This window comes from Python bivittatus, unplaced genomic scaffold (assembly GCF_059951505.1).
Source record: "Python bivittatus isolate LINGU-HERP-01145 unplaced genomic scaffold, Pbiv_v1 ctg000270_np1212, whole genome shotgun sequence".
NCBI lineage: Eukaryota > Metazoa > Chordata > Lepidosauria > Squamata > Pythonidae > Python > Python bivittatus.
Window position 1 is genome coordinate 1,990,471 of NW_028277050.1, and position 20,890 is coordinate 2,011,360.

General features: G+C 36.8%; 1 protein-coding gene across 2 annotated transcripts in view; it reads left to right on the top strand.

The window, feature by feature from the left end:
- The window catches only part of USP5 (ubiquitin specific peptidase 5), a 29,340-nt gene extending 8,450 nt beyond the window's left edge, over positions 1–20,890 (top strand). Inside the window, exons 7-20 of one of the 2 annotated variants that reach the window (XM_007420423.3) lie at positions 2,073–2,167; positions 2,499–2,692; positions 3,298–3,369; positions 4,638–4,719; positions 4,836–4,961; positions 6,225–6,378; positions 8,976–9,150; positions 12,976–13,064; positions 13,464–13,655; positions 14,725–14,868; positions 18,589–18,734; positions 18,817–18,970; positions 19,676–19,760; positions 20,286–20,890. In XM_007420423.3, the coding sequence (XP_007420485.1) occupies positions 2,073–2,167; positions 2,499–2,692; positions 3,298–3,369; positions 4,638–4,719; positions 4,836–4,961; positions 6,225–6,378; positions 8,976–9,150; positions 12,976–13,064; positions 13,464–13,655; positions 14,725–14,868; positions 18,589–18,734; positions 18,817–18,970; positions 19,676–19,760; positions 20,286–20,379 (1,802 nt within the window). In that variant the 3' untranslated portion in view covers positions 20,380–20,890. The remainder of the gene's footprint in view (positions 1–2,072; positions 2,168–2,498; positions 2,693–3,297; positions 3,370–4,637; positions 4,720–4,835; positions 4,962–6,224; positions 6,379–8,975; positions 9,151–12,975; positions 13,065–13,463; positions 13,656–14,724; positions 14,869–18,588; positions 18,735–18,816; positions 18,971–19,675; positions 19,761–20,285) is intronic. The other variant, XM_007420424.3, reaches the window with a different exon arrangement.

Consider the following 20,890-nt stretch of genomic DNA (forward strand, 5'->3'; position numbering starts at 1 on the left):
TAGAGCCATCAGCAATGAAAATACATCAAGAAAAAAATTTCAGGAGTTAAACAGCAACTCAAGAACATTTGAAACTCTTACTTGACAAGAGTCCAGTTTACCTGATTGGTTTCATTATCTTGAAATGCATAGCATAGTATTAAAATAATTGTAAAAATCAAGGGGAATATTGAGAGACCTGCCTGAATTTGAAAATCCTATAATACAAAACTCTGGCCTTAGTTATTGAATGTGGATGTGTGACTCGTATGACTCAGAACCCGACCAGGTCAAATATTATATGATTAAATGGATGCAGAATTTGAATGCAACAATAGAGATGGAACAATGGGAATTTCAATTGAAGAACTTTGTATTTACTACGAACTTTATATTCAAGAGAAAATTGGTATCAGATGTTTTATCACTGGTATCTTACTCCAGTTTTGATTGCTAAAATGGATATTTTTTTTTAAAAAAATGCTGGAAATGCAATTAATGGATCAGATCATTTTTTCACAGGTAGAGGTGATGCTGTAGAGTGCAACAATTCTGGAAAACGATTCATAGTAGAATGAAACAAATCTTAAAAATTGAATTCTTATGTCAGTCTGTGATCTTTTTATTAGACTTTACTAAGCCATATGTTGCCTCAGAGTATACTAAATAAGCTTTGTATATGGTAACTGCTGCAAGGATATGACATGCTTCTTACTGGAAAGGTTGCCTGATCCCTTCAGTGGAAGAATGGCTAACCAAATTGTGGGAGTATGCTTTGATGTCTAGAATAACTGTGTACCTTAAAATACTCAGATTTGAATTCAGTCTAGAAACCATTCTTAGACTATAAACTAATACATGGTCCAAAATGTGGGTTTATCTATGCATAACATTTATATTTTAGTTTTATGAGTTATTTAAATCAGAGTAGATTCTAGTAATATGGATTGAACTGATTACAACATATAATTTTATTTGGTGATTTATATCATGGTAATTATGGTTCTTGATATTCATGTTTAGCTCAAGCTTAACAGTGATTCTTAGACATATCATGTTAAGAGACTAAGAATCACAACATGTTTAACTATTTACAACTAATGAATGATATATTGGAAACCTATAACCTCCGTGACATTTTTAAATCCCTGGTTTATTCATTTATATTATATATTGTAAATTCTTTATTCATGTTCCTTCTTATATTTGTTTATATATTTTCTTTAAAGTGTCCAATAAAAAGTAAACTCAAGAGAGGGAGAATGAGAATCCTTCCAGCCCAGTCTCTTTGCAATCATGAAAGCACTCCTTATCCATTTCCACTGTCCATCATTAGTTTCTTGGTCAACAATATATAATTCAAAAGAGCATCTACAAAAACAAATTAGTCTTCAAAAACAAAATTAATAGCTGCTGCCCCCAAAGTATTCACCAATAAAAAACATATCATATGGACCAATGCTTTATTTTGAGTGGGACCAATGCCAACAATTAGCTAAACCCACCCATTTCTTTCTTTAGAAGAGTATCCAAAATTAACAAAACAATATTTTTGCACTATCTGTAGTTTTAAATAGCTATAGGAGATCTAGATACACCACTAGTATTCTATAAGTATTTGTGTACCAGACAATCCAATTCTTTATTCCATACCTCCCTATATTTTGAAACATCTAATTTGATATATTCTAACAACTATGTATAAATAACTACTGTCAACTTACTGTTTTGTAAACAGTATGTTTAAAACTTGTAATGGTAGACATGATGTGGCACTTAAATCTGTCAGCATGTATGTAAATACCGAAAGATGTTTAAACTGAAGATACTTCCCCTCTACTTTTAACAAGTAACATTTAACACTGTAGTTTTTCAAATAACAAAAATTAATCCCCAAGATTAAATGTGGGAGGGCTGTAGGAACAGATTCCTGGCACTTCTGTATTTATCCTGCAAAATGCCATTTGGTCACCTTGGTTCTTGGGTGAATGATGGGGAGTTTAGGGGAAGTGGAATTGCTAGCGATGCAACGGCACTGAGACACAGGTTGTCAAATGTTGATTGATTTCTGCCATTGTTCCCTTCCTCTGTAGATGTCTACTCTTACGATGAGGATGATATGGTTCTAGACCCCAATCTGGCTGAGCACCTGGCTCATTTTGGGATTGATATGCTTAAAATGCAAAAGGTGAGAAGAGATAATAGAATGAAGGCTAGCTGTAGTGGATGCTGAATGAGCCTCATGGTAACTTATGGAACTGGGGCGGTTATCCATTATCTGCAAGTGGTATTACCACTGAGGATGGCTTCATCAGCTTCTATTAACTGTTTCTTCCTGTATTTTAAATTCTAGACTTTTTATTTAGGAATGTGAATTTCCAAGTAGGACAGAATGCAGAGAGCATTCAGATTTATGGTCATTGTTTATTGCCCTTTTTTAATCTTTCTGCTGAGAAATTATTTCAAAATTTTAGGCACACAATTCATCGGAATATTTTCTGTATCTCTCCTCCATGCAGACTGACAAGACAATGACCGAGCTAGAAATTGATATGAACCAGCGGATTGGAGAGTGGGAGTTAATTCAGGAGTCTGGGGTGCAGCTCAAACCACTCTATGGCCCTGGCTATACGGGTATCCGTAACCTTGGAAACAGTTGCTATCTCAACTCAGTAGTGCAGGTGTTGTTCAGCATACCAGACTTCCAGCGGAAGTAAGTAGGTCTCTATTGTCTGTAGCTGCAGAGAAAATAGAAATCTGCTTTCTAGTAGTCTAAATGGAAGCCACTTACATAGCAGTCAGAAACCACGGAGTGTCTTCTGTGCCTCAAAATGTCAAGATACACCATTTGTTTGCCCAGACCAGGTCTTTGCAATTTAAGGAGAACTGCATAAAAGTGATTAAGTACAAATTTTTAAGACCCTTTTTTGCAGCCAGCTTGAGCCCTGTCTCACTTCCTTAGCCTTTGAAATAGGCATCTATGTGAACTTTAAAACTCTATTATAGTGGTTTTATTGTCTCCCACATTGCTCTATATCCATCCATGAAGTATATTTGAACAAGAAAGACAAACGTGCCAAAACCAAAGAAAAATGACATTCATGAAGTGCCTTCTTGATTTGGTGCATAAATACAGCAAACATAGGAGAGCCTTTTTTAACATGAGAGACAAGTCAAGAAAGAGATTTTGTTATACTCTTCTGAGACCTTGATGTTTCTGTAAACTGCAAGTGACATTACTTGGATCCCAGACTCTGAATTCTGATCTTTCCAAGTGTGTAAAGCTGGCTGCTAAATTGTACTTTATTTCCTTCATAGGTATGTAGACAAAATAGAGAAAATATTCCAAAATGCTCCTGCAGATCCTACACAAGACTTCAGCACCCAGGTGTAAGTAGTGTCCTAAAGGGTTGAGCCTCCATCTCAGGGTACTAATGATGCTCTCTAACAGATGGGACTGTTCCCTATAGAGATACCCATCTGTCAGTTGGATTTTGCTCTGTTCTCATTTTTCCCAGTCCATTTTGTTTCCCTGTCAATTTGGATTTTTTTAAAAGGCACACACAAAGGTGCATTTTCCTACCCATTACAGTCTTTTGTTTTATGTAATATACACATTTTTGCAAGTAATATTTCCTCAATATAATTTTGGTGGGCACATGTTCCTTTGAAAGCTCTTTTTCAATTTTGAGTTACAGTGTAAGATTTAGAAGAGTGGATTATAGAATATAACTAATTTCTAGTTCAAAATGAGTTTGGGAAACCAGAACCAAACCAGTTTCTCACCATCCATACTTGTAGGTGAATTCACACCTCAAGATAATCCATCATGTTTTTTGGTTTTGCATTAATACATTGTATAATGCAAGTCATCAGGATTTGTAAATGGTAATCTTCATTATCAACTAGCCATTGAGGTTTATTCAACAAGCCATAGGTAAAAGAAGGCATGATTTAGCATAATATCATTATTTAACATTTAAGTATTCAAGTACTAGCAATCTGAATCCAGCAATGTATGTAGGCAAAGGCTGATTAGGCTGAAAAACACTCATAAAAATATTTTGTATGTTATAACTCAAAATGAAATGTCATCATGCATATTTCCTTAAAAAATTACCATCCCTTTGCTTATTTACTTTTCTCAAGCATATGTTTCCTGCATTTATATACTTCTACAAAATTTACTCCAGTAGGGTTCAATCTATCTATGTTCTGAGCTTTTTTCTCTCTAAACAAAAATGGAAAACATTACTTAACAATAACAAGCTGTTTAGATGTTCCACATGTTCTGTAGAGTGAAGTTTTAGAAATTCAACTGCCAAAATGAAATCTGAGATTTATTGGTATCTGTGTTTCTTAAAAAAAAAAAAAAAAAAAAAACTGAGTGAGGTGATCATCTTGTAGTTCCTTAGAGAGAAAACTAGCAAGTCTAGTGCAATAGAAAAGTGGACTACATCAGTTTTTATATTATACTGATTACCAAATTGCTTGAGATCCTTTGGAAATTGTTTGAGGCGTGGTAAGTCTTTCAGACTGGGATGGTTGTTTCTCTGGGTAAACTGGAGAGCTCCCTGGAGCTTCAGTGGACTGCAGTGTTCTTAGTCCCATCCTTACCGTCTATCTCAGAACTAATTTACATTTACCTGTTTTTCCAGAGCCAAGCTTGGTCATGGGCTTCTGTCTGGGGAATATTCAAAACCTGCTTCTTCAGGTGGAGAACAACAGTTGGACCAGAAGGTAGGGCTGAGGGATTAATTATCCTTGAGGATGGAAGTGGTGTTAACTATGGCTAACACTGACTGAGGGAAGAAGTTTCATTTTAGAGACTCATTTGAAATCTTCTGTTTTTTCAGGGCATACAAGACGGCATTGCGCCGCGTATGTTTAAATCTCTTGTTGGTAAAGGTCATCCAGAGTTTTCTACTAATCGGCAGCAAGATGCTCAAGAATTCTTCCTGCACTTCATTAACATGGTGGAGGTAACAAGGGTTTCATTGTTGGGTATTGTCTTTAGAATAGAAATAGGATGGTACTTACACTGATGACTTTGAAACGCTAGGACTTGTACAGAAGGCAAATGCTGACAGTGAAGGCTATTGACAGTGTTGCTAGTAAAATAAAATGTGGCTTGTTTATCTACAGGACAGCCTGTTTTAGGATCCCCTCTGGGGTTCAGAAAAAATAATTTTGGATGGTGAAATATCTGAAGAAAGCATAGCCATCCCACAGTGTATTTTATTCCAGAATAGATCCCTAAACTGTGTGTTGTGGCTAGCATGATGCGGTTCTTAGGAAAAGGTAGTGTGTAGCTCAGTAGGATTCCTTAGTGAAAAGTGTAACAGTCAGAGACAAGCTACTTTGGAAAACAGCTTGCATACTACTGCTTCTTTTCCCCTGAGATGTGCAGTGGTGGATAAATGTTGGATCAATACTGTATTAAGCTTGAGCATTTTCCAGGGTTAGAATAGCTGTATCAGGTGTTCCACTTTGCTCATGAGGCTTCAAGTGTTCCAATGTCTGTAATTATTTTTTAAAAATCTCCAAGCACTGGGGACTTGGAAGGTACTTTAGCTGATACAAGAGTTGCCTCCTGCTATTGGTTGAAGCTAGTGGCGGAGAGTAGGTCAAGAGACAATGCTACAAAGAAATTAGAATTCATGAGCATGTTGCTATCCATATATGTTCTCTGTGCATTGTATTTTGTTCAGGAAAGCCACTAAATAAATGCTCAAAATGTGTAAAAATAGACATAGCATAGGTCATTCCAGGTAATGTTATTAGGCAGTGTTGAAGGCCAGCATTGAAGTTTATCTTTTGTCATTTTTTCTTTGCTGAGATACTGTATGTTTTGTTGCTGTTTGTGCCAACAGCCTATAGAAATCATGCTTAACTTTGTTTCTATTTTTTTAATGATTCTGAGCCATTTTTTCCTGTAGGTTAGGTGGTAGATAGGATTTAGTATGAAATTAGAGAAGGGAGTACATTGTATACCACTTGAGCTCCTGGAGAAGGTGGAATATAACCAAAATAAATGAATAAATGAAGTATATATTTTTATAAATATATACTTCATTTATGTATATATACATATGCTTCATTATAAATAAATGAAGGTATATTTTTTCTTATTTTGAAATAGCCTTGTTTATATATTTTTACCTCCTGGATCATATGCATGGGAGTTGTTATGTTTTTGCTGCTCTAATTCCTTTCACTCCTTGTCAAATATTTTTCTTCCCCAGAGGAACTGCCGTAGCTCTGAAAACCCAAATGAGGTCTTTCGCTTCTTAGTGGAAGAGAAGCTCAAGTGCTTGGCCACAGAGAAAGTGAAATACACCCAGCGTGTTGATTACATTTTGCAGCTCCCAGTACCCATGGAAGCAGCCCTGAATAAAGGTTGGGCGTATTAGTGGGCAGTTACTGTTTCACCCATCCTTTTGAAACTTTTTTGGGGGGGGGGATTCCTTTGTTAAAACTGTGCTGGGGAAGTCTAGAGACCTTGTAGAAATGAATGTGTAAATGTGCTGATCGTCTCTTCCATACAGTATAAAACATGGCTGACGACCGCAGCAGCCATTCCTTTTCTCTTGCTCCACTTTAAAGCTAGAATTGTATATTAGACTAATTCATAATGTGGTCTGTTTCTTTATGGCTTAGCCTGTTCTAAGAACCTGACCATTGTGATTTAATCAATAAATGATAGCTAACCAACCATGCTTTGGTTCAATATGTGAACCAGACTGTTCCCCCATTATTATACCTTCAAACCACATAGTGCATTCCTTTTTTTATAATAATTTTTATTGAAAATTTTAATTACAATAGTAAAAACAAATACAAACTAAACTCAGAGAGAGAACAGGAAATAGAAAGAAAGAATAAAAAGTGCAAGGAAAGAAAAAAAAGAAAAAGTAAGATAAAGAAAAAGCGAAGAGAAGAAGTATTTAAAGAAGTGACTTCTGATCTTCATCACAACAAATATAAACAAACTTAATAACTCTTCACCCCCCCATAAACTTACAAATATCTCTTCTTTCCATAATGCATCCCTTATGTTCAGTTTATGCAAATCCATAAGTCTTCAACTTTTTAGTCCTGCTATTAGCAAAAAGTCTGTAAAGGGTTACTTTATAAAAACTTGTCCTATTTTAACCTTGGTCAAACAAACCAACTTCCTTTTGTTTCTAACAATCTTGATCTTTTAACTCATTCAGAGGTGGTCATAAGATTTGATCTCTCTTCAGTTTTTCTTTTTCCCATCTCAAAGGCTTCTTCGAGGCTTTAACAAACCTCTTTTGTAAATCCAATAAAAAGTAATTATTCAGGTCGTTCTCTTGGTTTATCATTTGTATTTCCACTTTAATTTTCAAAGCTTTAACCAACATCTTTTGTACATCCAGTAAAAAATCCTTATCTAGGCCATTCTCTTGGCTCGTCATTTGTGTTTCCACTTTAGCTACCTTCTCTGTCTTATAATCCACACTTCTCTATTTTATCATCCAGTATTTCTGGTTCTGATATTTCTACATCAGGCAAGATTTGTTTCACATCTGTCATTCCTTTGTTAACATCTTTTGGACATAGTCTATCCATAGAAGCAGACATCGTTGCTAGTTATTGTAGCTGCTATTTTCTGACCCTGTAATGGAAGGTATCTGTGAGGAGGAGACTGGTATGGGAGATCAAGGCTGTCAGGAGGGAGGTGGTGCATTCCAGAAAGGGGGACAAGGCAAGCGCTTTCTCAGTCCGCAGCAAGACCATGAGAAGAAGAAGAGGCTTAGACTAGCCCCTCCCTAGACTCTCACGGGGTATATCCTCTAGTTGCTGTAGTGTAGAGTTCATCTGGTGAGATTCTGTCTAGAGGGTGTAAGCAAATAAAGGAACTGGACTGGACTGAACTGTTTCATCGTTGTTCTTTGGCCGAGCCTGACAGATCCCATTCTTCAGAAGTCTCCTGGAGTGTTTCCAATGTCACGGTGTTTTCTGTCATTTTGTAAATTCAGTGCTAACTGAAAACAAAATGCAAGGTTTCACTGTTTTCTCCCTTTTCCTTATCTGTCTAGAATCTTTAGTCTCCTCTAGTGTCCAATTTCTGAAATCGTAAAGTCTCCAATTTCTGTTATGACTTAAGATAGCCAAAACATTTTAGTTTCCATGAAAAGTTTATTTATATAATTATTTCCAAAACTTGTAATAAAGTCTTAATATTCCACATTCATCTGGATCCTTAATTCTTTTATAACTTTCTTGAGTCAAAATCTTATTTCACTTTTTGCCATTTATTTCCAATTCTTTAAATTCCTAGGTGTGTAATTAATTTTTCTTTTGTTCAAGAATGACGGTAAACTCACCAGGTAGCTTTTTTAAACTTGTCATTCCGAAGATCTCTAATAGTCTTAAGGTAGTAAATAGGCAATTTCCGAAAGTGATTAGAAAGTGAGGTTAGTGAACTTGGTGTCCTTTAAAAGGCTCCGCCATGGTTGTGAGCATGATGGCTGTACCCCTCATCTCCCAGCACTCAAACCTGTGGAAGACCGCGGTCCTGTGGTCTCCTCGTGAGGAGCAGCCATCCGGAGCACATGTAATCTCCCATCCTCTCCTTACCCGGAGAGGTTCTGTAGAACTGGTATACTCACCATTTCTTTGGTCTTTGCCTCAGTCATTGTCTCCACTCGCTTGGAGACGGTTAGTTTGCCATGCCTGCCCGGAAGACTCCCCACTGCATAGCGCATTCCAAGAATATATTTGAACACCAGTTTACTGCAGAATTGTTGACATGCCCTTGCGCATGCAGGTCCTGTCTATGCCACAGGCAGGACAGCTGACACATAAGCAGGATTTGTCAGCAATGGACATTTCAGGAGAATTGCTTGCCAGACTTCTTTCCATGACTTGCAGCTCAACATGCTGCTGCTTCATATTGTACATCGACCTTCTTTCTGCAAACGACTTCGGAAGGAGTAGACCTTGTTCCCCTTTGCTTTCATTTGCAGATGAGTTGCTAGAATATGAAGAAAAGAAACGACAGGCAGAAGAAAAAAAGCAGCCACTGCCAGAACTGGTCCGTGCCAAGGTACCTTTCACCTCCTGTCTTGAGGCCTATGGAGCCCCAGAACAAGTTGACGACTTCTGGAGCACAGCCTTGCAAGCCAAGTCTGTGGCACTCAAGTGAGTGGAAAGAGCAGGGAGATGGGCTCGCCAGGAGGCAAGTATGGGTGTACAAGAAAAAAAAGTCAGGATTAAAATCAGCTTCTTGGGTAGAATTGATTTCTTTTCTAATGAAGCTTGTGTGCTTTTCATTCTAATACATTTTTTTATTTTTTTCCTGAATGAATGAAAATACCTGCCACGCTTCTGCCCATAACTGGGCTACTTGTCAGTCCACTGGCATAAAATCGCCATGGCATTCTATTATTCTCCCCAAGGAATCTGTCTCTGCCAACTTTCAGATAAAGAGGAAAAAAGTATTCTGCTTTCTCTGCCATTTGTAATAGATGCAAAAGGCATGGGGGTAAGCCATGTGAACTGGGCAGAAAGAGTCCACACCAAACTGGCTTGATGGAGGAGTAACAAACAGGTCCATTTGTCAGTTTTCAGAACAGGGGCGATAATTGAAAAGGGACAGCGAGGGGATCTGAGAAGCCACATGCTTCCAGAGTTAAAATTCTTGGACTAGCCCAAGTTGAATCTGTAGCTTAAATACATTTAAATAACTCTGAGTATAGTCTTGAAAACAAAACTTCAGAATGTAAAAAAAAAAAAAGGAAAACCTGCTTGGGCAAACCAAAGTGAGCAGGATTGTGAGCGAATAGAAACAGCATTATTTCATGTTAATTCGTTTTTTTTTAATTAGTTTCATAATAAATGAGTTTAATTCAATTTTATTTTTCGGTTTTCTAAAATAAATGAATCTACCCTCCCTTGTCTTATCATCTGCTTAGTTTTTTCCCCCTACATACTTATTTGGAAAAATAAGAGATTGTCATATCGACCTTTGTGTTGGGGGGTGGGGCATGTCCTGTTTAGTTTTGTCTAGCTGTAGCTTCTCCTGTGTAATTTCATTTAACGACATTTTGGTAATATGAGAATCTAGAAATATGTGGGAGATAAAGAATCATGCTAATGCTTCTTCTCTGATCCAGTTACTTTTAATTTATTTGTTTGGTTGTTTATTTTATTCAAATTTTATTCAACTGGATAGCTAACAACAGGTTAAAAAAACATACAAAATAACAACAAAAAACAACTAATATATAAAACTTATAATGACCACCAAGGTAAAATCCAATTCAGTAAACTAAAAATACCTCACGGGCTCCCATTTAACCTCGGATCCCCATGTCAGTCTGATACCACCACTTGGAACATGACAGCAGAACAGAACTCAGAATGTTTTGTTTACTCCATCCCTTTAGTTTTCACTCTAGTGCCACAAAAATCGTTAGGGTGGTAGTCCATGCTGAATACGCAAACACTCAATCTATAAAAAGGTTGGTCAATGGAATATAAAAAAATTATAGCAAACAGTGGAAGCAAGAAGAAGCATACATTTTGCATATTGTACTTAAATAGCCACCGAAAACTGAACTCAGCAAAAACCCCAAAACAGATTCAGTTTGGTGCAGCCTCATAAACAGCGTAAGTCCTTGACCATTGGCTTGAAGCTTTTTCTTAAAATACATTCAAACTACACATGTTTACATTTGGCAAGCTACTTGCACAGCTCAACAATAAGCAAAATAATATTGTGTCTGTAGTTGGCACCCTTTAAGCTCTACAGGATAGCAGTCACATTTGCAATACACATTCACAGTGCAGAGTTTTGCATCTGGCATCCAGCCTGAAAAAAATTGGACAAAATGTTTACATACCTATTTAAAAATGGTAATGAAGTTTGGTTACCAGGGAGGCATCAGTTATGTTCAAAATGGTTCTCCTTAATCTGAATATAGTATATGTTTAACAGACTCCTCCTTTCCCCCATTCCATTTTCACTCTTCCTTTCACCTAGCTGTATCTAGTGGCATCAGGGATGAAATCCAGGTCTACTGTTTTATTGACTAATGCACTTTTCAGGACTCCTTGGATAGGACAGTATTTTAAAAGCCAAGTATGTGAACCCAAAATAATATAAAACAATGTGTCCTATTTAGATCCAAATTTAGGATAAAACTTTAGGACTTGGAGTTTTTTGCTCCATGCTTCAGAATGTATGAAGCAGCCATATTGAGCCTAGAATATTCTAAGCTCAGAATGCTTTGTACAACCAGCCTATAAGAATTGGCCCCTTCCAGCCAATTGAAGATTTGATCCACAGAAACAAGAGGTCTTAGGTGGCATTCAGAATTGCTGGGACCCCTTAAGCTGGAAACTGTAAAGGACTTTTTCTGTATTCTCTTAAATGCAAATGAGACGCAACTTCAGTGTGTCAGTAATATCCTGATGTATTCATTACATCAAGTGTTTTATAATCTCTTCTATATGATTGCAAGCTTAGTATATACTTTTGCTTAATGTTTTAAAATTTGGAGCAATTAATGCAACTTTTACACCTTGGGTCCTACTTGGCCAAGTTCGCACCCTTGTATATACAACTTAGTTGTCCCTGAGCATCTGGGCTAGGAAAGTGTTCAGTGTAAAGGTTGAGGAATTTAACAAGAAGGCAATAACAAGTGCTTACTCCATTGCTAAATAAAGAGGACACCTGCTAGATCAGAAGCAGCGTGGGAGAGATTTGCACATTTTCAGTAAGTAGAAACAGGAGTAAGGGTTACAACAAATATGCTATTCTAGGGAATGAGCACATCTGGTTTAATAAGGTAATCCTGGCTTAATGATCATAATAAAAAAATTGGAAAATTGGTTGTTAAGTGGCGCAGTTACGCGAGTCACCACATGATCAGATCCAATTTTATGAACATTTTTACGACCGTTGTTAAGTGAATCACCATGGTTGTTCAGCGAATCATGTCATTAAGTGAATCTAGCTTCCCCGATGGACATTTTTGCCAGAATTTGCTTAACGGCTGCATAATTCGCTTAATGACCATCGTAAAAAAGGTTGCAAATTGCGATCACATGACCACGGGGGGGTGGTACTACGGTTTGCGATGGTTGTAAGTGCAAGTACAGGTTGTAAAGCACTTTTCCAAGGTCATCATAACTTTGAACCATCATTAAATGAATGGTTGTTAAGCAAGGACTACCTATATGCAGTTAATCCCAACTCTCCTGGTACTTTTTCCAAAGTAAGTTTTAAAAACAACACATTTCCATTAGAAATGCAGAAAATACTGTATAATCAAATCTGTAAATCTGATGTATTTCAAAAAAATGAAAAAGTTGAAGCTGCTTTTTAAAAAGTATTTGTAAAAACCTAAATATATCTGTACAGGAAGTGTAGATAATACAAACTAATAAGTATTAGCATACTAATAAACAGTATGCTACTATACTGTGCTCTGATTCTACCCACTGCAATCAGGCAAAGCTAACAAATCATGAGTAGCTCTCAGAACAAGCCAGAAGAAGAGCTGCTAATCAGAAGGTCAGAATTAAGCTTGAACTGTGGTCTGAATTGACGTGTAGTTCAATAAAAAGGGGAGCACTCAGAAGTACCCTAGACTAGGAAGTTGGTCAATAGAGTGTAATCCATCATGCCCAATTTTCCTTTAATACAAAGACCACCAACTGTTATCTTTAGTTTATTCAATTTTATTCATTTTATTGGTGTATCTTAACCATCCATGTTGATTTACATTGCCCTTGCAATTTGCTAGTTGTGCAGCTTACTGTCCTTATTTATTTGGTATGGAGGTGCATATACAGTATTTCCTGAATAACAAACAAAAAGTGGGGTGATTATGAGAAAGGAAAGAATTAAACCTGCAGTTACAGCTGTGTCTTGGAACATTTCTTGAGGAAGAACCATTTTCAGTTGGTTTTTCCTGAACTGTTGAGATAAAGTGCTTCAATGCTGCTTTCTCTTTTCAGAACAACCAGGTTTGCCTCCTTTCCAGATTATCTAGTGATCCAGATCAAGAAATTCACTTTTGGCCTAGATTGGGTACCCAAAAAACTTGGTAAGAGTGTCACTGAGAAATCATTGATGTTTTAGATTCTGGTGTGATTGCTGCTAATTCAAGCTTTCTGAGTCCAGTGCTTTACTGTGTATAAAGTGCTCATGAATTTCAAGTGCTGACTCAGTTATCTTCAAAGTTGCCTTGCTGGCTGGCAATATTATCTGCAGAAGCAAATAGGGGATGCTGAGGCTATGGGATAGTGGTTTGCCTAAAGTACCTGGAAGGTTGGTTGTCCACTCCACAGCATTTGTTCTTTAGAATACATCGTAACTTTGTTCTTTTCGTATCTGTAGATCATGTTCTTTAACAGACACAGTTCTTGCTAGCCAGTTCCTCTTGGCTTGGATGCAGTTCCTGATGTGCTCCCAGTATTTCTGTTTCTGTTGCTTGTGTTATCAGATGTGTCCATTGAAATGCCTGAAGAGCTGGACATCTCTGCACTTCAGGGGACAGGATTGCAACCTGAGGAGGAGGAGATGCCTGATATAGCACCCCCACTGGTGACACCAGATGAGCCCAAAGGTAGCCTGGGTTTCTATGGCAACGAGGACGACGACTCCTTCTGCTCCCCTCACTTCTCCTCTCCAACATGTTAGTGACTCTTCTCTGCTCTCCTCTCTTCTCTTCCTTGAGCATCACTCACTCACTCACTTATCCACCCACCCACCCCCTCCCTCCCTCCCTCCCTCTGTCTCGTGTCCTGTTACCTGCCTTAGTGCCTTTCCTCCTCCTGGCTTAGCCTGTCATTCTCTCATCTTACTACAGAATGGCCTTTGGGTCTTGTACCTGAGAATGTTTTCACCAGAACAGCTGTTGAATCAAGAAGATTTTAGTGATGGGGAGGGTAAAATGAAAACTCATCAACTGTATCCCTTGAGTATCTACTGATGATGCCTCTCTATTTATATCATTTTAAAATTTAATTTAACTTGGAATACTGCCAGTGCCTGAAGTCTCTTGGCAGGCAGAGAGACGGAGGCTCCCAAATCCTGTCTGTGATATATTTATATCAGGAGCCATGTTTCTGTCGCATTTTCTCTGATTGGGGCTATTTTATGAGGCTAGTGGAACTCAGAAGGTTCCAGAACATCTCATCAAGCTAAAGCCTTGGAGGAATATGCTGTTGTGAAATTCTATGTTTTAGGAAGCTTTTCAAATGAAAAAAATTGACAGTTTGAGTATCATTATAACCAGCTCTAGGAAGGAGGCAGTGGCAAACCATTTCTGAAATCTTGCCAAGAAAATTGCAGAGACTTGTCCAGGCAGTTGCCAGGAGTCAAAAACTGACTGAAAGGCACACACATAAGGCTGCTAGTGGGACTCGTGGATTATGTTTGACCTGATGGAGCACAACTGAGCCCTACTAATGTGTTATTTGTTTATTTCCTTTTGGTTTATTTACTCAATCCAAATCATAAAGACATTTGTTATCTTAGTATTACAATGTAAGTGAGAAAGAGGATTGATTGTACAGTAAGTTCATCTAGAATTGAGGGCATGGTTGCACTTTTCTTTCCTAACAGCTATTTGCTGTTAGGGTACAGCATTGGTATTAAATTTGGAAAATGTTAAGAATGCTAGCAGAAGCATGATCACATAAGGAACTAGTCAAAAGTGTTCTTCTTTGAGGATATTATAAATGTTTTTTTTCCTACTGCAGCCCCCATGTTGGATGAGTCTGTGGTTACTCAGTTAGTGGAGATGGGTTTTCCAATGGATGCCTGCCGCAAAGCTGTATATTACACAGGGAACAGTGGGGCTGAGGCAGCAATGAACTGGGTCATGTCCCACATGGATGATCCAGGTATGTTAACCAAATGGAACCTCATACTCAATCCCCATGGTCTAACTCCTGGCAAATGATAGTATCTTGGGGCACAATGTATAATCTATGAGTGAAATACAATTCAGAACGTGAACAAGTCAAAGATTGTAGGATTAAATGGATGCAAAATTTGAATATAGTTAGAGATGGAACAGTGGGAATTTGAATGGAAAAAAATATTAAGTTTACCTTGAAGATTAAACTTAGAACTGGTGTGTTTTATTGTTGGTACATTATTCCATGACTGCTAAAATGAGTAACTCCTTTTCCCCAAAATGCTGGAAAACAATGAACGTATTGGATCTTTCTTCCATATGTAGTGGCAATGTTGCAGAGCTCAACACTACTGGAATTTTTTTTTACCATAATTTTTATTAAAGTTTAAAAATACAAAGATAAAAAATGAATACAAACTAAGAAAAATATAAAAAGAAAAAGTACAGAGAAAAAGAGAAAGAAAAAAACATAGACAAGAAAAAAGATATATAAAGAAATGACTTCCCCATTCACCAAACAAGTACAGACAATTTCAATAACTTATTACCTTCTGTAACATTTCAACAAAAGATCTCTTCTTCCCATATCTCATCTCTTATCTATAAACAAATTATAAAGCCTTATCATTCAGCCCTAATCAGCAAAAGTCCATTAAGAGTTACTGGAAATAACAACATATATATTTTAACCTTAATCAAATAAATCAATTACATATTCCTTTCCTTTTAACGCAGTAACTTATCATTTTCTCTTAAAAAAACAAAACAAAAAAAAAAATCTTCCTCCCATATCTTATATCTTATCTATACACAAATCTTTAAAGCCTTATCATTCGAACCTAGTCAAGAAAAATCCATTCAGAGCTACCAGAAACAACATATTAAGAATCTTGATGTTTAATCCTTTCAAATACTGTCCCAAAAGTTAATTTCTTCTCATTTTCTCTTTATCTCCTCTCAGAAACTCCTTCACAAGTTTAACACATACCAGAACTAATGACATCTGTATTTTAACTTTAATCAAATATGCCTATTTTATAATCCTTTACTTTTAACACCATAACTTATTGCTTTCTCTGAAAATACAAAAAAAAATAAAAATCTCTTCTTCCCATATCTTACCTTTAAACAAATCTCTGAAGCCTCATCATTCAGTCTGGTCAAAAAAAACCCATTAAGAGCTACTGGAAAGAACATCATATATATTTTAACCTTGATCAAACAAGCCAACTTTATATTCCTTCTTTTTACTTTTAAAAATCTTGATGTTTATTCCCTATTTAGTGTCCCAGAAGCTGATTTCTTTTCATTTTCTCTTTGTCTTTTCTCAGGAACTCCTTCATGAGTATAACACATTTCTTTTGTAAGTCCAAGATAAGAGAGTTGTCCAAGTCACTCTTCTGATTTATTATTTGTGTATCCCTTTTGGTTATTAAAACATCAACCAGATTCATTTGTAAATCCAGTGTAACATCTTTTTCCATATCATTCTTGTAGCTTGTCATTTTCAAATCCAAATTCAAAACAGCCTGATTTTCAGTTGTATCCTATCTCCACTTTTAAACCCATTTTTATGGTAGCAGACAGTCTTAAAAGAAATTTCTGAGTGCATTGTTCCCAAATATCTTTGAATTCTTCTAAAGATAAAACACTTTTCTCCATTCTGTATTAGTGGGTCTCTTCTCCCTTAATTATAATCTTTAGTTCTTTCTGGTTGCCTCTAGTGTCCAGCCTTCAAAGTCTCCTCTTATCACGTTCGTCTGTAATCCACAACATTTTCCCATGGGAATATTTCTTACACTTAGATTCAAAATATTCATATATTTTTAATAGGATTTTAAACAACCCACAGGAAGGATTCTTATAATTAATTTCAAAATCTTATTTCCAATCCATCTAGCCCCTTAGTCTGTTTGTAACTTTCTGAAATCAATGTTCTAATCACCCTTTTGCTGTTTATTTCAGAATAATTTTTTTAAAGTTCTTAAACTTACATGAAGCTTCTTTTGCTGAGGATTGAAGGAGAATCACCCGGTGAGATGAAACTTGTCGTTCTGAAGGTTCTTAATGTCCAAAAGACAGTTAAGAAGCAATTTCCAAATGTAATTAAGAAAGGAAGTGGGCGAACCCAGTGTCAGTTTGAAGGCTCTGAACCACAGCCTGGGCAAAGCTGACTCTCCCTCGGCTCCCAGAGCTATTTTACGGTCTCCTTGCAGGGAGCTTCTGTATGGAGCACGTGTGGGCAATCTCAAGTCCTCCCCTTTATCTGGAAAGGGTTTTTGAGGTGCCAATCACTTCATCAGCCCTTGTTCTGCCATGGTTGTTGACTCTGCTGAAAGCAGAGCTGTCTTCAGTCTGCCATTCTTTCCCTGGAATTCAACACTATTAGAAATTAATTCATTACAGAATGAGGCATGTTTTGAAAGTTGTAATCCCATTTCAGCCTGAATTGCTTTTTTAAACCTCACTAAATCGTAGATTTCTTCAAAATACACTGGACTGGTGTTATATATGATAAAAGCTGCAAGGATCTTTATTGCAAAAGATCTTTGATCCCCTCTATGGAAGAATGATTAATTAAACTGAGAATATGCTTTGATGTCTAGAATAACTTCATATCTAGAAAGTAAATCTAATGTACAATTTAATCTTATTTGGATTTGTGCCACATTTCAAATTTGGGTTCTAAAGTTCATATTTGAATCTGACATACAATCTATACATTGTTTACAATATTTTTATATAATTTTTATTAAAGATTTTTAAAAAGAAAGCTAAAAACTAATACATACTAATATAAAGTAAGAAAAAGAAAAGAAAAAGAAATAAAAACTAAAAGTGCAAGAAAGAAAAAAGAAGTAGAAGAAAAATAGAAAAGAAAGAAAAAAATACAAAGAAATAGCTTTTAATTTTCTTTACAGCACTTATAATTATAAATTTATCTCTTAATCTATGGTTACAACATAACTCTCTTCTTTCTATAATCTGTCCTGTCTAATCATCAAAACCATAAATAACTTCATTTTTTTTTGTTTTACGCAAAAAGTTCATAAAGGGTTTCCAATCAGCAATAAATGTAGATATTGTCTTTTCTCTGATCAAAGAAGTCAATTTAGCCATCTCAGCAAGTTCCACCATCTTCACCAACCATTCCTCCATTGTGGGTAGTGCCAAATTTTTCCATATCTGTGCATACAATAATCTCGCTGCAGTTATCATGTACAAAAATAAAGTTCCATGACTTTTTTCCAACCGTTTGTCCATCAATCCCAAAAGAAAAACTTCTCGTCTCAATTGTATATTAATCTTTAAAATATTATTTACAATATTTTTCAATGTATTTATAGTTTTTCTTTTTCCTCTTGATTTTAATTGTGCTAATCAAATATTTTTAGAAATTAACATAAATTGATTAGAAATTGGGCATGAAATTTTAGATTTGCTGGTTATTCAAGATCTGTTAGTTATCTGCCTGCATTTTATTGATTATATTGGGGGGGTTTTCTTTCTCCCTTTTTACTATATTTTCTATATCTTTTAAATCAGTATTTGTATCAGTATTATTTCTTTTCCTTTTTCTTTGAAATTACAATAATAATAAATAAGAAAAGGATGGCAATATCTTGAAAAAAAAAAAAGGGGGAGGAGGAGACTATATGCATAGTTTGACCCTTTGTAAAGTATTGTTCTTGTTTTTCTTTAGATTTTGCAAATCCTCTAGTTCTTCCGGGATCCAGTGGGCCTGGTTCCACCATCACCTGCCCAGATCCCCCATCTGAAGATAGTGTGGCAACCATTGTCTCTATGGGCTTTTCCCGGGATCAGGCTATGAAAGCACTAAAAGCTACGGTGCGTTAAGAGAGAATGATTAGGCTTTAGAAAAACAGCTGTGGGGCTCCTGACTTGATTTTTTCTATCCTCTCATTTTTAGAATAACAGCCTTGAGCGGGCTGTGGACTGGATCTTCAGCCATATTGATGATCTAGATGCAGAAGCTGCCATGGACATCTCAGAGGGACGTTCAGCTGCAGAATCTATCTCTGAATCCATTCCCGTGGGGCCGAAAGTTCGTGATGGACCTGGAAGTAAGCTTGGAATGAAAAAAAAAAAAAAAGCTTGGTAGTTGAATAGCTTTATTTTTCCAATCCCGTAGCTCTTTTTAAGAATTCTTGTCTAATGTTACAGATGTCTGAGTGTTCTATTCTAGTCTTTCTTTCAGCTCAAAATTTGAAATATGCCCTCAGTGTTTGGGCTCAATGACACATTGCAGGATGATAAGCTATAGAGACACTATAGCTTGATAGTAGAGTATATGCTTCTCATATGTTCTTATCACATAATTAACTTAAGAGTTATATTCATAAGATATAAGAAGGATTTTGAAGCATTTATTAGACAGATTATGAAGGATTGGTCTATCAAGGTTTCTTACCCATGATATTGGCATACAACTTCCATGTTCATATGTGAATCCCTCTTGCTGAACAGAAAATGGAGGAGAATTATTGCCTTCTTGCTGCCCTTTCTTGGAAAGAAGGCATTAGTCTAAGTAGGTGTTGGTCTGATTCATTGGTCTGATATCTTTATGTAAGTTGGGCGTGTGTTTTTGTGCAACCACTTTCTAGGGGAATCTTTTTCCTTGATTCTCATGTATGTTTTCTACACTATCAATGGAGCTTTGCCTCCAATCTATACATATCAGTGGATCTCTTCAGTACAACTCTGTTTTCCTCCCAAGAGTTGTTGGGGAAGGCTCCACATGTTCATAATTCTGTCTTTTATTCCTTCAGAATACCAGCTTTTTGCTTTCATCAGTCACATGGGCACATCTACTATGTGTGGTCATTACGTCTGTCATATCAAGAAGGATAATAGGTAAGAAACGAACAAGGATGAGAGGATCTGGGAAGGCAAGTTACTTAACAGTAGTTACCGTTCCCTCTTCTGCAGTAGGATAGGTAATTGAAGGCAGGAATCTCCATCTGCCACTGTAAGAGAGACAAATGGGCTCCTGAGATTTCTGTGGCTTGCTTTTAAAACAGAGTTCTGCAACAAGAGAGCATAAATTATGTGAAGGGCAGTATATAAATTTACTTATTTTTGTTTCTTTGCTTCAAATAAGTAAAGTTTTTAATACATATTTTGATATAATTTATTCCACATTTGTTTGAAAGAGACTGTATGCAAGAGAGTGTTTTTAGCTCACTTCTGTAGCTTTAAGATTTTAGCAGGCTTTACCTATTCATAAGGATAGCTTTGCAACCTTAAGTGATTAAAAACAAGTTTTTAAAAAAAATAGGGTTGAGATCGAAGAATTCTATACCCAGTATTCTGATACTCTAGCAAAATTGCAATACAGGGTTCTTGTCTTGTTTTCTCTCCCTCTCCCCTGTCTCCCAGGTGGGTGATCTATAATGACCAGAAAGTTTGTGCCTCAGAGAAGCCCCCCAAAGATCTTGGGTACATCTACTTTTACCAGAGGATCCCCAGCTAGGACCTTCTCCTTCAGGGTGTGCAGCAAGAATCAGCTGATGTTGGGAGGACGGGAAATTACAGAGATGAAAATGAAGAAGAGGGACAACTTTCCATCCTTAGGTGTTCGTATACCACTGCTGCAGCCCCAGAGACAGGATTCCTTCACGTGGAAGCTGGAGTCTGGTGCCCCTGTGGACACTGATGGAGGGTTGGGGGGCTTGGGTGGATTTGAACCTCTGTGTAAAAGCAGGAAGAAAAATAGCATCTCACTGAACCAGTCATCCAAGGCTCATCCATGCACATGGTTTCTTCTTGGTGTAACTATAACACTCTGGGACAGTTTAGAGAATGGTGGGCATGAGAGGAAGCAGTTGAGTGTGTGTGGCTTTACGTACTAGATAGGATGGGTTCCCTCACCTGCCTGAAAACCATTCAGGAATAATCTGGCCATAAAGTAGAACCTGTTACTCATGTGCCTCTGAAATGCCAAAAACACACAGGATCAAATAAAAACCTTGTACCCTCCTTCA